The following is an 18,171-nucleotide window of genomic DNA, read 5'->3' as shown; positions in this document are numbered from 1 at the left end:
TTTGAGTCTGTTTGCAATACAGCGGGAGAGTATCTTGTAGTCTGAACAAAGCAGTGAAACGGGTCTCCAGTTTTTTAAAAGGCAGAGGTCTCCCTTTTTTGGGATGAGGGATAAAACGGCACGCTGACAGCTACTTGGGAGCACCTCAGCATCAAGGCCGGCCAGCAGAACCTCGTACAAATCCCTCCCGAGGATCCCCCAGAAAGCCTTGTAGAAGTCCACCGGCAGACCGTCGATTCCAGGCGCTCTCCCCGACGACAGCTGAGTGACAGCTGCGGTGAGCTCCTCAAATGTCAAAGTTGCATCCAGGTCCTGCTTGTGGTGCTCATCAAGTTGAGGGAGATCCCCGAGCAGGGTCGCGGAGCACTGCTGATCCCGAGCACCTGCAGTGTACAGTTCGGTATAAAAATCCACAGCCAGTCTCTTCACCTCCACTGGGTCTGCCGTGATGGTTCGTCTGCTTTACGGACAGACACCAAAGACTTGTGTGGATGAGAAGACTTCTCCAGATTAAAAAAGAAGGCAGTAGGAGCATCCATGTCCCGTACTGACATGAACCTGGACCGTACCAGAGCTCCCTTTGCCTTCTCCTTTAAAATGACACTCAGTTCCTGTAACTTAGCTGAGAGATCCGTCCGTAGATCCAGTGAATTCTGTAGAATCAAGCTGTCATGTGTTGTAGAGATGTCCTGTTCCAGTTTACTCACTGCCGCCCTCAGTTTGGAGGTGGAATAGGCGGTGAAGTCCTGACAAAAGTTTTTAATTTGGGCCTTCCCCACTTCCCACCATTGCAGAAGGTTAACAAAGTCACCTTTTTTACTGACCCACTCTCCCCAAAACAGTTTAAAAAGATCACAAAAAGATTTGTCTGCTAAAAGTGTCTTATTAAAATACCACATTGGGCTGCCATAGGTCTGAGGAGCAACAGAAAAGACCACAGTACATAAATGATGATCAGAGAAAGAGGTGGGCTGAATGGTGGACTGACTGATCATATTCCGAGCACCATCAGAAACATAAAAACGGTCCAAACGGGCCGCATACACACCCCCTTCAAAAACCCTGACCCAGGAGTACTGTCTGACAGAAGGGTGTTTTTCCCTCCAAACATCAACTAAATTAAAACCAGATAAAACTGTGGCAAAAGTCTGAGCGGACCGAGGATGAGGCTCTTCACCGTTTCTGTCATTAACAAAATCCAGAGTGCAGTTCCAATCCCCTCCCAACACAACAGTGCCGTGTGAAGGTAGGGACTGCAGTAACTGCTCCAGCCTCACAAACAGCTAACCTCTTTCTGCACCTCTGTTTGGGGCATACACATTAATAAAAATAAAAACATGATCACTGAGTCTGGCTTTAACCATGAGAAGTCGTCCAGCTACTACTTCCTCTACAGACAGTACGCTCACTCTAGAGGACTGAGAAAAAAGAATCGCAACCCCTGCGCTAACGTTCGAACCATGGCTCAGAAAACATTCCCCTTTCCACCACAGGCCCCACTCAGAGGCTGAGGAGTCATCACTATGAGTTTCTTGTAAGAAACAAACATTTAATTTCTTAAGAGAAAAAAATTCATAAAAGAGGGCTTGTTTATCTTTGTCTCTAAAACCATTAACGTTTAGAGAGCCCACCCTTAGAAAACCCATAATGATAGAAAAGAGAGAAAGACAGTAACAGAGCAGGAAACAAGTAGAAAGATTAAGAGGGACCCTCTTCCTACGTGTTCCGTGTTCAGACATTTTTACGACCGGTACGAGACGCACCAGACTTAGCACCTTTAACTTTCCTGATCGCAGTGACGAGTTTTTTTTAAACGGAAACGCTTTTGTTTTGAGAGAATGTCGTAACTAGAAGTCTTTTGTGCCATTAAAACCGAACACACAAACTTGTCCAGGTCAGGGAAAAAATCCTTGACCTCAACAGGTCTGCCCTTAGTAACATCTAAAAACGAGTTTATCTGCTCCACAGAGTACAACGTATCACTTCCAGACTGACTCCCTCCAAAATCAGACACTTCAGACATTCTGTCCTCCTCCATAGCTTCCTCCATAGCCTCCTCCGTAGCCTCCTCCATAGCCTCCTCCTGAGACAAGGCTGAACCAGACTGAGATTCACTGATACCTTCTGGTACCAGCACCTGAAAACTACAACCTGCAGTACTCGGTCCAGCCTCTTCAGAGTCACCGCTCACCTGAACATTAACACCTCCGCTCACCTGAGTTCCTACATTACCGCTCACTTGAGCTCCTATACCTCCACTCACCCGAGCTCCTACATCACTGCTCACTTGAGCTCCTACACCTCCACTCACCTGAGCTCCTACATTACTGCTCACTTGAGCTCCTACACCTCCGCTCACCTGAGTATTAACACCTCCGCTCACCTTAGCTCCTACACCTCCGCTCACCTTAGCTCCTACACCTCCACTCACCCGAGCTCCTACATCACCGCTCACTTGAGCTCCTACACCTCCACTCACCTGAGCTCCTACATTACTGCTCACTTGAGCTCCTACACCTCCGCTCACCTGAGTATTAACACCTCCGCTCACCTTAGCTCCTACACCTCCGCTCACCTGAGCTCCTACATCACTGCTCACTTGAGCTCCTACACCTCCGCTCACCTTAGCTCCTACACCTCCGCTCACCTTAGCTCCTACACCTCCGCTCACCTTAGCTCCTACACCTCCGCTCACCTGAGTATTAACACCTCCACTCACCTTAGCTGCAACACCTTTGCTCACCTTAGCTCCTACACCTTCGCTCACCTCAGCTCCTACACCTCCGCTCACCTTACCCCTACACCCCCGCTCACCTTAGCTCCTACACCTCCGCTCACCTTAGCTCCTACACCTCCGCTCACCTTAGCTGCAACACCTTTGCTCACCTTAGCTCCTACACCTTCGCTCACCTCAGCTCCTACACCTCCGCTCACCTCAGCTCCTACACCCCCGCTCACCTTAGCTCCTACACCCCCGCTCACCTTAGCTCCTACACCCCCGCTCACCTTAGCTCCTACACCCCCGCTCACCTGAGCTCCTACACCTCCGCTCACCTGAGCTCCTACACCTCCGCTCACCTGAGCTCCTACACCTCCGCTCACCTGAGCTCCTACACCTCCGCTCACCTTAGCTCCTACACCTCCGCTCACCTTAGCTCCTACACCTCCGCTCACCTTAGCTCCTACACCTCCGCTCACCTTAGCTCCTACACCTCCGCTCACCTTAGCTCCTACACCTCCGCTCACCTTAGCTCCTACACCTCCGCTCACCTGAGCTCCTACACCTCCGCTCACCTGAGCTCCTACACCTCCGCTCACCTTAGCTCCTACACCTCCTCTCACCTTAGCTCCTACACCCCCTCTCACCTTAGCTCCTACACCTCCGCTCACCTTAGCTCCTACACCTCCGCTCACCTGAACACCAGACTCAGTGCCTACAACCACACCACAAACAATCTCCATATTCACCTGATCAATAAACTCACCCCCTGTGACTACAGCACCTCTCACCCCCACGTTCTCCTGAGAATCAGCTCCACTCCCCAAGTGATCACTAATCTGAACCACCCCTGAATCCATACCACCACCAGGTCCCAAACTCACCTCCTCACTAGTCTTAACAACAACATCTACCCCATCACCAACTACCTCTACCTCCTGAGCACCAGCCACCACTTCACTACCTACCTCACTAATAATGGTGGTAGGCCCTTCACCCTCCTGCCCAGCTGTGGGCTGCTCAGCCTGAACCTGACCATCCCCTCTAGCTTCAACACTGCCCTCCAACCGCTCACTCACCTCCTGTCCACGACCTGCCTCCGGAGCTAGAGTCCCCGACGAGCCCTCTCCAGCATCCGCAGGAGCGTCACTCACAGCACCCTTCTCCAGAACCACACTCGTCTCAGCTGCAGTAGAGGCCTGGTCCTCCTGCGCGGCCCTCTGTTCGTTTAAAGGGCAGTCGAACCGCTTATGCCTACTGCTCCCGCACTGAAAACATTTCAGACTGTCGGTGGTCGCGTACACGGTGTACGAGTCATTATCGTGAATCACACGGAACACGGCGTCGAGTGATTTGTCTGGGCTGTTCAAGAACATAAACACCTGCCTCCTGAAAGACATGACGTGTTTCAGTGCCTCGTTCTTACAGCCCAGAGGAATCATCTTCATTTCACTCGCGAACTTCCCAAAGCGGCTCAGTTCTAGTTTGAGTGACTCGTTAGAAACGAAGGGTGGGACGTTGGAGATGGTGACCCTCGACGCCGGCGTGAACAAAGGAGACACCGACACAAAACTCTCCATAACCTCAATCCCACTCTCCACCAGTTTAGAAACCAGCCGCTCCTCCCTCACAAACACCACCACGGCTTTATTCATCCGCGACGCGGAACAGATCTTACTATTCCCGACTCTCCCCCCCACCGCGAGCAGCACGTTCTCCACCGAGGCCTGGGCCGGGGGAACGCACCTGAACCCGTTCGCGCGGGAGAGAGACGGCATTGCCGCTGCAAAGCGAGAGGCCATTACTCGCCCCACACCGCACGCGGCGGATTATCGATAAAACTAGTGCTTAGAAAAGAGTATGAAAACTCGGAAAAACCAAACACCAGAGTGAAAAATAAATATCAAAAAGGAAAAAGAGCACAAGCTCAACGCCACACACACCACCGCTCTCACACGCTCACAGACGCTCCGCTCACTCCCAGCATGCACAGAGAGAGAGACAAAGAGAAAGAGAGAGAGAGAGAGAGAGAGAGGGAGAGACAAAGAGAGAGAGAGAGAGAGGGAGATGGAGAGACAAAGAGAGAGAGAGAGAGAGGGGGAGAGGCAAAGAGAGAGAGAGAGAGAGAGAGAGAGAGAGGGAGAGACAAAGAGAGAGAGAGAGAGAGAGAGAGGGAGAGGGAGAGACAAAGAGAGAGAGAGAGAGAGGGGGAGAGGCAAAGAGAGAGCGAGAGAGAGAGAGGGAGAGAAAGAGAGAGAGAGTGAAAGAGATAGAGAGAGAGAGAGACAAAGAGAGAGAGAGAGAGAGAGAGAGGGAGAGACAAAGAGAGAGAGAGAGGGAGAGAGAGAGAGAGAGAGAGAGAGGGAGAGAGAAATAGAAAGAGAGAGAGGGAGAGACAAAGAGAGAGAGAGAGAGAGAGAGAGGGAGAGACAAAGAGAGAGAGAGAGAGAGAGAGAGAGAGAGAGACAAAGAGAGAGAGAGAGAGAGAGAGAGAGAGAGAGAGAGAGAGAGGGAGAGACAAAGAGAGAGAGAGAAACAGAGAGAGAGAGAAAGACAAAGAGAAAGAGAGAGAGAGAGAGAGACAAAGAGAAAGAGAGAGAGAGAGAGAGAGAGAGAGAGAGAGAGACAGAGAGGGAGAGACAAAGAGAAAGAGAGAGAGAAAGAGGGAGAGACAGAGAGAGAGCATTTCACATTTCATCACTATGAGTACATGATTTGTATGAGAGTGACTGAGTAGGTGAGAGATTATGTGTGTGTGTGTGTGTGTGTGTGTGTGTGTATCCTTGTATGCAATAATCCTGGTCAGTGACTGGTCAGTGTGTGGAGCCTCCGTGGTGCTGTTTGAGACTGATATCGGTGGCAGGAAGCTGCTGGAGCGTGTGGACGCTGGATTAGCAGATGGCCTAAAATACCGCAGACTGACAGGATTAGCCCGGGACCCTCAGCACCAGCCAGACAGCTGTTTCACACACACACACTCACACACACCAGCCTGGCATATCTGGCCTCTCCACAAAGACACAGAGGTACTAAAGTGTGATAAAGATCCAGCGGCTGCTTCCCGCACAAATGAACACAAGAGATAAGCTGCGGAATTAGCTTAGCGCATTCTAAGCAGGAAGAGCACTGAAGATTTGGGACAATTATCATTCTAATGACAGTTTTTGGGGAGGGGGCACACGCCCCTCAAATCCCATAATCCACACTAGCCTTGCTGCGGAATCAGACCTTGAGGTCTGATCAGTGTTATCACTGACCTGCAGAGGTCAGTCTTACAGCTAGCGCCAAAGCAGCTGACAATCTGACCACATCTGTCACAGCTAGTTCAGTGCAAAACGGCTGATATGTCACACTCCGCCCTGACATCTGATCACTGGGATCCAAGATTGGTGATCTGATCTTCATCTAATCAACACACACTTCAGTGCACATTGCTGTAATCTATATTACACTATAGAAAGTATTTACATGTGGAATCCAGGTCCAAAACAACATTCAGATTACACAAAAATCTGATCACAACGCATACACAGGATCAGAAACTAAACCTCGGCACTGTCCAATCTCAAACAATGTTACAGCACTTCATAAGTGTATGTGTGAAATAGCAAACCACACCCCCAAATCTGTGCAGCTCACAAACATGAGTATGTGAGAAAGTGCACCCCCTGGTGACGCTGACCCTACACGTGAATCTATCAGAAATAGTGCCCCCTTGTGAAACTGTTCCTAAATGAGACTTTCAGAAAGTGCACCCCCTGGTGGAACTGGTCCTAAAGGTACTGTTGTCAGAAATGGCACCCCATGTGTTCTGCACATTTCCTAAACATTAATATGTAAGTATTATTAGCCCCTGGAGGAGGTTTCCTTAAACACTCCTTGTGAAGCAGTTTCTAATATCATGATGATTATCATATAATGATTATGTCAGAAAGAGCCCCCCCTGGTGGAGCAGGTCCTACAGTTATGTGCTAAACGGCACCCTTGAGGAGTAGTTTCTAAATGTTACTATATGACAAGTATAACCCCTTGGGGGAGCTGTTCTTAAAAAAGGTGAAACATAGCGACCCCTGTTGTGCAGATCCTAAAAGTGCATGTGTAAACTAGCGACCCCTGTTGTGTATATCCTAAATCTGTGTGAGTTACGTTTGAAGCTACAAGGCACATCCCTGAGGTGATTTGCATCAGCAAAAATGAGCAAATCTGAGGACGACATTTAGTTCCAGAACATTGTTGGAGTTCTGTCTTCTGTAGTGAGGTCTATTGCTAGCTAGGTCTTGAAATAAAGTGAGAAACAACCACCAGAAGATACATATGTATACACTGGTATGTGACAATGTACACAGCCGTAAGCTGAATCATTATGCTTTTTCATCTTATCATGCATTTCTACTGCAGAGCTATATGCTAATATGCATCCAGGGCCTGCTTGGCTGCACTCGAAGAACATTTGCTCTTTCTTTGATGGTGTAAATAGCTGCGACTGGTCTAAATGGCTAAATAGCCTCCTGGCTAGCCACGCCATGTTAATGGAAAATACTGGGATCACTGCTTTAGTAATGACGTACAAAAATACCCACTGATAGCTGAAGGGCTTGAGGATGATGTGCAGGCCCCAGAGAACCCCCTTGAGCCACGATTTTGGAATTCAAACACACACTGACCTCTCCTCTGCTTTTATAGACTCCCAACATCTATCGATTGGGTTAAGGTGACAGATCCCAGCAACGAGTTAAGGGACTGTGACAAAGCTAGGGGAAATTAGATGGAGATGAAAGCATTCATGGCCTCCACAAAATGGTTTTGCCTTGAGGGGGAATCCTCAGTACCATCTTAAGGGTCGTTCTATTAATGTAGCGGCTAATGTGAATTCACTTGCTGCTTAGAAAAGTGAGAGGCTAAGTCAACATGAATTCAGAACCTGGGCTGAAGCACTCACTGTTTGAGGAAACGGCCATTTCACATCTAAAATAATAGCAGAGAGAATATGCGTATACATCACAAAAGTACAATACTCTAGAATACCAAAAGCTGTGGTTAAAATTCAGAGCCGTTTGATGAACTCACATCTTAGCTAAATTGTTTTATGCTAGTTTGTGTTTGTCTGTGGCAGATTAGCAACACAACCAAAAGGCTAGTAGACAAATAAACAGGGTCTACATCACACCATTTATTTCATCACTGTTACGCAAGACCTTGTATCTCAATAACATTTTTGTTGTGAACCATGAAGAACCAGAAAGAACAAAACCAATCTAGCCAAGTATCATGACTAACGTATGCTAATCTCGCTAACCTCAATGCGGCTAGTTTGACCAAGACCAAATATTGTACTGAATAGCCCTTGTATTGCCTGGCAGTAAGAAACAGTGTTTAAAAACAGTGGTAAAACAGAGTTTAAATCTGAAAGTTTTGGCTTCAGCCCTCAGACAGGCGTTTGTAAACCAAACACAGTGTTAATGCTAATCGCTGTGGGATTCTACCTCCATGCTAGCACAAAAACCTGATTGTGTATTCCCCAAGGAGGTGTGTAACCCAATTCTCCTGTTATGAATGCAAAGAGTGTTCTCTGCACCTTGTACAAACCGATAGCCACTTCCTCCATTTCCGACACCCACCCACACACACACACACACACATCCGCTGTTCTGTTTCTCTTACCTTTTTTTGTAGGTCTCGGAGGCAGAATGGTTTTAAATACCGTCCTTTCTCGGACCCCAGGACATTACCCTTGATGGTAGCGGTAATTACGCAGTGAGTGTGTTGATTGGTTTGAGCTGTTCATTACCTCTGCAGAGGTGCTTCATGTACTATATTAATTAGAGCCGTAATGGCCAATATGGCTGCCAGATTAGTGCTTCTGCATGCCTCAGGGATCAAAGCATCAATATCATCCGCATTCACTGGAGACTACCCAGCCTCTCCGACAATATTATTTCAGCGTGTTGGGCCAAATTACCCAGAGCCCCCCCCCCTCCACCCCCATGATCCCTCACATAGGAAATGAAACCCACTGATATCACTTCGCCAGCTTTAACCACAGCCCACCGCAGCCCTCTGCACAAAATCCCACTGATTGGGAAGAGAGATTTTCAATTACACAAATTTACCACCATTTCTTCTCATCACTTACAGAGGCATTCACGGCATTATTCAGCAGTCCGCATAATGCCAGCTGATTGAATTAGAGACTGTTTGTACAAGAACGAGATGCTATTTACATCTCGGATTGACTGAAATTTCCAGAACACACCGTCGCCTCCTGTCTCCATTGACAAGTGAAGGTCTTCACTGTAAGTTAATGGAGCTGTATTTTATTCGACATATTTCTGTACCGTTTCTGCTGGTACCTTTGTCCAGTTTTAACAGTGTTTATGGCGGCTGACCCCTTTCAAATGATGCCTCTCTTTTCCGACAGTGACAATATTCTGGCTTCATTCTAGTCCTCAAGATAAAACAAAAATAATATTGTATTTTGTTTTGCTGTGCAGTTTCATGCATATCAATAAGGCTCTGCTGCAGCAGATTTGGAAGCGTTTGAAATGAACAAAAAGGAACAGTGTGATACCTAGTCTCAGACTGGGGTTGTCTCTAAAATTGCAAAGATGAATGAAGATGAATCCCAAAATATTTCTAATGCTGGAATGGATGTATCAGTGGATCTAACCTCACTCTACAACCAATGTATCACCAAACCGGTCGACAGGACGTTCAAATCTATGCATATAGAAGTAGACATAATACTGTGGCTCATGTTTAAGGACGTTTATGTGTAAAAACAGCATATTCCATAAAAATAAAGCACACAAACTGGCTATCACCTGTTTACCTCATGTCTGTACCACGTGTCTGATGCTCTGCCACCATCAAAAGCTCACAGGAATGTTCCAGCATCTAGTCCCAAGCTTTCACATAAGAACAGAAGCAGTTTCTGCCGTAAACAGGGACCAACACGGTCCACATCGGCACCCTTCATTTCTGAAAAACGCTGGAATGTCCGTAAACTTTGGGCCACGATCAAATACAAAGTCCTCATGAAGCTCGGCTCTTTCTCTCACGGCACAGTGGATATTGCTGGCTCCAGGGGCTGTTCTCTTGATCCTAATGTGGGGTGAAGTCTCCGAGCGCAGTGAGAGACTGGAACTCTAAATAAGGCCCTGCCTAATTACACACACAGTGAGGCTTAATGATTCTGATTATGAAACACTGTAATACAGTACAACTGCACTGGCACTACGCATCCAGCCTTCTGCACTCAGCCAACTGGAGCGGTCAACAACATGTGCCAATTACCCACACTGTAATAGACTGACAGACCAACACTGGCACATTCTGTTGTTTACTGAAGCGTAGTTTGGACATTTCTGGCCATATGACGTTTTATTGATTTTCTAAGTGAAAAGAAGCCAACGCACATTCAACAATGAACTTAAACATGTACATTATGGCCACACTCATTATGACCATACAGCACTTTGTATTGATCGTCCTCGGTGCTGCAGGGACACTGACGTGGTGGTGGTGTGTGAGTGTGTGTTGTGCTGGTGTAGAGTGGATCAGACACAGCAGTGCTGCTGGAGTTTTTAAACCCCTGAGAACAGTCCACCGACCAAAAACATCCAGCCGACAGCGTCCTGTGTCACTGATGAAGGACTAGAGGACGAGCGACACACACTGTGCAGCGACAGATGAGCTACTGTCTCTGACTCTACATCTACAAGGTGGACCAACGAGGGAGGAGTGTCTCACAGAGTGGACAGAGAGTGGACACAGGGTTTAAAAACTCCAGCAGCACTGCTGTGTCTGATCCACTCTACACCAGCACAACACACACTAACACACCACCACCATGTCAGTGTCACTGCAGCGCTGAGAATGATCCACCACCACATCACACCTGCTCTGTGGGGGTCCTGAGAGCTGAAGAACATGGTGAATGAAGGCTAACAAAGTGTGCAGAGCAAGAGGAGCTGGGAGAACGGACAGTGAGTGAAAAATGGGCCTGTTTCCTGAAGATGGGTGAAGCACAAGAACTGAAGGGTTGGACACGCTATCCTGGAAAATCCTTCAGACTAAATTCCAGCAACAACAACAACAACAGAAAGTTGTAAATACCTTGGAGCAATGAAAATGTATTATAAATCAGTGCTGCCCAAAACAAACCCCCGTCCTAATTATTTTGTTTTCTAATCGGGTGGAAAGTGGCACAAGGACAAAAGAGAATAATTAATGTCTCTTAAAGGGAGGGTGATAGCAGCGGCACTGGCCACAGTGTCTAGACTTAACAAATGGGAGCATTTCCGCTCGCTTTAAAGCACAGGGCCACGAGCCACGGGTCTGCGATCGATAAAAGCAATCTTTTAAATCCTGCAACATCTAAATCCAAATGTTTGCTGGGCCACTGAAACTAAAGCTAAAGATGGGGCACTAAGAGAAATGTCCAGGCCACTGCTTCATTATTCGAGGAAATACATCCTTCTCTGTTCAAAAACAACTGGAAATGATTTGTAGTCTGTGTTTAGACTGAAGATGAATGTGGGTCTGGGGACTGGGGCTTAGGTTTCAGTGTGTTTCACTGTGGGGTAACGATATACAAATGTTTGGATTGGAAATGTTCATGTTAATAATTGCTAATTATTCCATCATAACTTCTATACATTTATTCCATATTTATTCAATTCACAACAAATATATTTTTATTCCAGGTATTATTATCAATGAGTTTGTACACATTCATTTAATCATTCATTGTCTGTAACCCTCATCCAGTTCAGGGTCGCAGAGCCTTCCCCCGAATCCCTGGGCACAAGGAGGGATCACGCAGACACACGGAGAACACACCACACTCCTCAGACAGTCACCCGGAGGAAACCCACGCAGACACACGGAGAACACACCACACTCCTCACAGACAGTCACCCGGAGGAAACCCACGCAGACACACGGAGAACACACCACACTCCTCACAGACAGTCACCCGGAGGAAACCCTCGCAGACACAGAGAGAACACACCACACTACTCACAGACAGTCACCCGGAGGAAACCCACGCAGACACAGAGAGAACACACCACACTCCTCACAGACAGTCACCCGGAAGAAACCCACACAGACACAGGGAGAACACACCACACTCCTCACAGACAGTCACCCGGAGGAAACCCTCGCAGACACAGAGAGAACACACCACACTCCTCACAGACAGTCACCCGGAGGAAACCCACGCAGACACAGAGAGAACACACCACACTCCTCACAGACAGTCACCCGGAGGAAACCCACGCAGACACAGGGAGAACACACCACACTCCTCACAGACAGTCACCCGGAGGAAACCCACGCAGACACAGGGAGAACACACCACACTCCTCTCAGACAGTCACCCGGAAGAAACCCACGCAGACACAGAGAGAACACACCACACTCCTCACAGACAGTCACCCGGAGGAAACCCACGCAGACACAGGGAGAACACACCACACTCCTCACAGACAGTCACCCGGAGGAAACCCATGCAGACACAGGGAGAACACACCACACTCCTCTCAGACAGTCACCCGGAAGAAACCCACGCAGACAAAGAGAGAACACACCACACTCCTCACAGACAGTCACCCGGAGGAAACCCACGCAGACACAGGGAGAACACACCACACTCCTCTCAGACAGTCACCCGGAGGAAACCCACGCAGACACAGGGAGAACACACCACACTCCTCACAGACAGTCACCCGGAGGAAACCCATGCAGACACAGGAAGAACACACCACACTCCTCTCAGACAGTCACCCGGAGGAAACCCACGCAGACACAGAGAGAACACACCACACTCCTCACAGACAGTCACCCGGAAGAAACCCACACAGACACAGGGAGAACACACCACACTCCTCACAGACAGTCACCCGGAGGAAACCCTTGCAGACACAGAGAGAACACACCACACTCCTCACAGTCACCCGGAGGAAACCCACGCAGACACAGAGAGAACACACCACACTCCTCACAGACAGTCACCCGGAGGAAACCCACGCAGACACAGGGAGAACACACCACACTCCTCACAGACAGTCACCCGGAGGAAACCCACGCAGACACAGGGAGAACACACCACACTCCTCTCAGACAGTCACCCGGAAGAAACCCACGCAGACACAGAGAGAACACACCACACTCCTCACAGACAGTCACCCGGAGGAAACCCACGCAGACACAGGGAGAACACACCACACTCCTCACAGACAGTCACCCGGAGGAAACCCATGCAGACACAGGGAGAACACACCACACTCCTCTCAGACAGTCACCCGGAAGAAACCCACGCAGACAAAGAGAGAACACACCACACTCCTCACAGACAGTCACCCGGAGGAAACCCACGCAGACACAGGGAGAACACACCACACTCCTCACAGACAGTCACCCGGAGGAAACCCATGCAGACACAGGGAGAACACACCACACTCCTCTCAGACAGTCACCCGGAAGAAACCCACGCAGACACAGGGAGAACACACCACACTCCTCTCAGACAGTCACCCGGAGGAAACCCACGCAGACACAGGGAGAACACACCACACTCCTCACAGACAGTCACCCGGAGGAAACCCACGCAGACACAGAGAGAACACACCACACTCCTCACAGACAGTCACCCGGAGGAAACCCATGCAGACACAGGGAGAACAAACCACAATCCTCACAGACAGTCACCCGGAGGAAACCCACACAGACACAGGGAGAACACACCACACTCCTCACAGACAGTCACCCGGTGGAAACCCTCGCAGACACAGAGAGAACACACCACACTCCTCACAGACAGTCACCCGGAGGAAACCCTCGCAGACACAGAGAGAACACACCACACTCCTCACAGACAGTCACCCGGAGGAAACCCACGCAGACACAGAGAGAACACACCACACTCCTCACAGACAGTCACCCGGAAGAAACCCACACAGACACAGGGAGAACACACCACACTCCTCACAGACAGTCACCCGGAGGAAACCCTCGCAGACACAGAGAGAACACACCACACTCCTCACAGACAGTCACCCGGAGGAAACCCACGCAGACACAGAGAGAACACACCACACTCCTCACAGACAGTCACCCGGAGGAAACCCACGCAGACACAGGGAGAACACACCACACTCCTCACAGACAGTCACCCGGAGGAAACCCACGCAGACACAGGGAGAACACACCACACTCCTCTCAGACAGTCACCCGGAAGAAACCCACGCAGACACAGAGAGAACACACCACACTCCTCACAGACAGTCACCCGGAGGAAACCCACGCAGACACAGGGAGAACACACCACACTCCTCACAGACAGTCACCCGGAGGAAACCCACGCAGACACAGGGAGAACACACCACACTCCTCTCAGACAGTCACCCGGAAGAAACCCACGCAGACACAGAGAGAACACACCACACTCCTCACAGACAGTCACCCGGAGGAAACCCACGCAGACACAGGGAGAACACACCACACTCCTCACAGACAGTCACCCGGAGGAAACCCACGCAGACACAGGGAGAACACACCACACTCCTCTCAGACAGTCACCCGGAGGAAACCCACGCAGACACAGGGAGAACACACCACACTCCTCTCAGACAGTCACCCGGAAGAAACCCACGCAGACACAGGGAGAACACACCACACTCCTCACAGACAGTCACCCGGAGGAAACCCACGCAGACACAGGGAGAACACACCACACTCCTCTCAGACAGTCACCCGGAAGAAACCCACGCAGACACAGAGAGAACACACCACACTCCTCACAGACAGTCACCCGGAGGAAACCCACGCAGACACAGGGAGAACACACCACACTCCTCACAGACAGTCACCCGGAGGAAACCCATGCAGACACAGGGAGAACACACCACACTCCTCTCAGACAGTCACCCGGAAGAAACCCACGCAGACACAGAGAGAACACACCACACTCCTCACAGACAGTCACCCAGAGGAAACCCACGCAGACACAGGGAGAACACACCACACTCCTCACAGACAGTCACCCGGAGGAAACCCACGCAGACACAGGGAGAACACACCACACTCCTCACAGACAGTCACCCGGAAGAAACCCACGCAGACACAGGGAGAACACACCACACTCCTCACAGACAGTCACCCGGAGGAAACCCATGCAGACACAGGGAGAACACACCACACTCCTCTCAGACAGTCACCCGGAGGAAACCCACGCAGACACAGGGAGAACACACCACACTCCTCACAGACAGTCACCCGGAGGAAACCCATGCAGACACAGGGAGAACACACCACACTCCTCACAGACAGTCACCCGGAGGAAACCCACACAGACACAGGGAGAACAAACCACAATCCTCACAGACAGTCACCCGGAGGAAACCCACGCAGACACAGGGAGAACACACCACACTCCTCACAGACAGTCACCCGGAAGAAACCCCTGGAGGAAACCTGTATTTATGTATGTAACTTCTCAAGCAGGATCGGACACAAAGTCCCCCCTCTCTCAACCTAGATTTAACCCTTTAACTGCAAGGGGAGCCCAGGGGTAAAAACACCAAACCTTGCCTAGTGTTCCTTTAAAGGCCTTTAACACACATTTGTGTTCACACTCACTTTAAAACACAGTTGATCAGCTGTATATAAATATGCACCCTCCAAGAACAGATGCTTGTTTTTAAAAATCTTGTCTCTGTCTTTACAGTTAGACAAAGAATGTTTGAGGAAGGGTAGCAGTACACACGAGACACCATTAAAAATCACACATCCATATTTTCATATCTGACTCTATGCAAAGCAGAAATATAATTACCATGTGACTTGTGCAAACCTGGAATTTTCCCACTTCTTCTGCCCACTAAACCGTTGGCTCGTGAGAAGCAGAAAGTGCAACCAACTCATAAGACTGAACTTTAAGACTGAAAGTAATGAAGGTACAGTATAACAGTCGTTTAAAATGGAAATTAAATAAACGTAGGACGATGTGTGACGTGTCTATGGCTAAAAAAAAAGGAAAAAGATTCAGTTGTAAATTCATACTCACAGCTGTCTTCTTCTTCTGAAATTAGTTTCACCACATAACAGGCATAGATGAACCCGGCAAGCTGGAAAACAAACACACGCACACACACACACACACACACACACACAACAGTCAGTTAGAACCGCACCTGTTCAGCTCTTTCCGAAAAGAAAGCTACTGATGGCAATTTGCACAAAAGTCATAAGAAAACATTGTACAAAAATCACAGAAACATTCCTCAGTCATTCGTCAGAAACCGAAAGTGTCAGTGTTTTCACACAGCCAGGACTTTAGGGATGAGGATGAATGCGATGAAAACAGGACAGCACAAAGAGATGAAAGGCGGAGAGAGGGGAGGTGTGTGGGTTTATTTCTTGATGTGGAAACAGGTGGGAGTGCAGTCAGAGCTGTTCATCAAATCTGAGGCAGTGCTGGAGGAAAACGGGGTGTTCGGCGGAAACCAGGACAAGGAGCTGCAGCTCTATTTTGGCTCCGGAAAAGAACTGCTCACAAGGAGCCCACCAACACAGGAACAGCCAAGGAGGCAGCGTTGTCCGAGAGCTCGTGGATTATAGTGGTTATAATCAGGGAACGGTGCACACACACACGGCTGACACAGGTGTCCAAGCGCACAGTCCCAGTCTGAATCACACTGATCACACTCTCTGTCACTGTGGTACCTCTTAGTCCCATTAGAAATGTAGAAATATATTCTAAATATAATATACATTTTATTGTATTATATATTTTACTTTGTCTATAAAATTAACGTGTTAAGGCTCATTAATGCTCACAGTAATTTGTGTTAATTTTTTAATGCTAATTACACAGTTTAGTGACCGATTAAAGGGTTGCGATGGAAACAGCGCCATCACAGAGATCAGAAGATAGATTAGATATTATTTCTGCTGAAATATGTATTAAATATCAAAACTAACACTCACTCTCCTCCCTCTATCCTTCTACACACACACACACACACACAGCTCCTGCTTGGTTTCCGTGTTTGAGCCATGAACTACGCTGTAGAGTTTTGTCCCGAAAGCTTCTGTGTCCGATGCTAACGCTACCTCCCTCAGCTACTCAACAGCAAATTAAGAGATTTGAATTCAAAACTACACTGAGATAAAACAACAAAGTTTCCTCTTGCCAGTTTGCCATGAATATCACATACATATTTATCTCCCTCATAATAATACAATGAAGTGTTAGTATTTTACATTTATTGTTGTGATTAAAGTTACGAACTGATATAGCGTAATTACCCCAACTTCCGGCCACTTTAATTACAATATTGGAAATCTTAGCTAACTGTAAATAAATAGTACTTTACTCACTCAAATCAACATTTTTCAGGAGTCAAATGTGTGTAGATTAATGTCCAAGACTTGACTGACTTTGAAAGAAAATATGTTTTTAGATAAAAACGTTTTTGTTTAAGTAGGTGCTAATACTGCTAAGATTGTTAGCGCCCCCTAACTTCGGCCACCTCCCCTGCTTGTGACAATCAAACGAGACCGTTGCTACCACATTCAGTGGTTTTGAGAGGTTCACAATGAGATCATGTTTGTCCTGTGTTGGTATCCGTACTCTACATGTAAGGATTACAATGGCGGTAGATTTTCCCCTCAGAGAAAAGGAAGCTAACCGCTAAGCTAACTTTTACACTGAGGGAATATCCGTCGCGAAATGGAAATGTGTTGCGTTCCACATGCAGTTTTGCACACAAAGAGTTACAACACTGTTAGAGATACTTAATCATTGTTTAGATGTGTGATTTCTTGCAAGACTGATGTTTAAATATCCTACTAAGGCTTGATCTTATGTTTTATTGTTTTACCCAATGTGACTAGCAAAGAGAGAGAGCGGAACTGCACCATATACGGTAGTGGCCGGAAATAGGGGGAATACTGATACTTTACAGATATAAATGTAATTCCATTGATTATTTTAATTTGTAAATATCCATTATTAAAACCTTCAGCCTTAAAGGGACAATGCAGCAAATTTGTACGGTTCATTTTTTTACTAACCCAACATCGACAGCCCCAGTTTTTTTTACTTAAAATAATTCTGCTACAAAAACAAACAGATATTATACTTTCCTTCAGGAAAAAAGAAAGCAATGGGCCTTCAAGGAACACAATCTAGACTTTAGGACCCTGCCGTACCGATGACGGGATACTTATATTCTCTGTACCCTTGGCAAACGACTATGTACTTGTAGAGGATATTTTTTTTCTGACACTGTAGAGGAGCATACATCTCTCAGCACTGGGCAGTGGAGCTGTGGTTCTCAGGAGTGATGAAGCCCTTTCCAAAACCTGTAGAGAATGAGTTGGAAAGCTCTGAAATGTGGCTACAATTTCGTAATCTCTTATTAAGCCATTCCTTTGTTTTCATT

General features: G+C 48.0%; 1 protein-coding gene across 2 annotated transcripts in view; it reads right to left on the bottom strand.

The window, feature by feature from the left end:
• The window catches only part of nkain2 (sodium/potassium transporting ATPase interacting 2), a 275,241-nt gene that overhangs the window by 22,515 nt on the left and 234,555 nt on the right, over positions 1-18,171 (bottom strand). Inside the window, exon 1 of one of the 2 annotated variants that reach the window (XR_010803924.1) lies at positions 3,799-4,544. Coding sequence is in view for 1 of the 2 variants with exons in the window: in XM_066677627.1 (XP_066533724.1) it covers positions 15,789-15,849 (61 nt within the window). In the remaining variant the exon portion in view is untranslated. Of the gene's footprint in view, positions 1-3,798; positions 4,545-15,788; positions 15,850-18,171 lie in introns of those variants that run through there. The other variant, XM_066677627.1, reaches the window with a different exon arrangement.

This window comes from Hoplias malabaricus, chromosome 7, assembly GCF_029633855.1.
Source record: "Hoplias malabaricus isolate fHopMal1 chromosome 7, fHopMal1.hap1, whole genome shotgun sequence".
Taxonomy (NCBI): Eukaryota; Metazoa; Chordata; class Actinopteri; order Characiformes; family Erythrinidae; genus Hoplias; species Hoplias malabaricus.
Note: the sequence above shows the minus strand (reverse complement) of the source record. Positions and strands in the feature narration are given on the sequence as shown.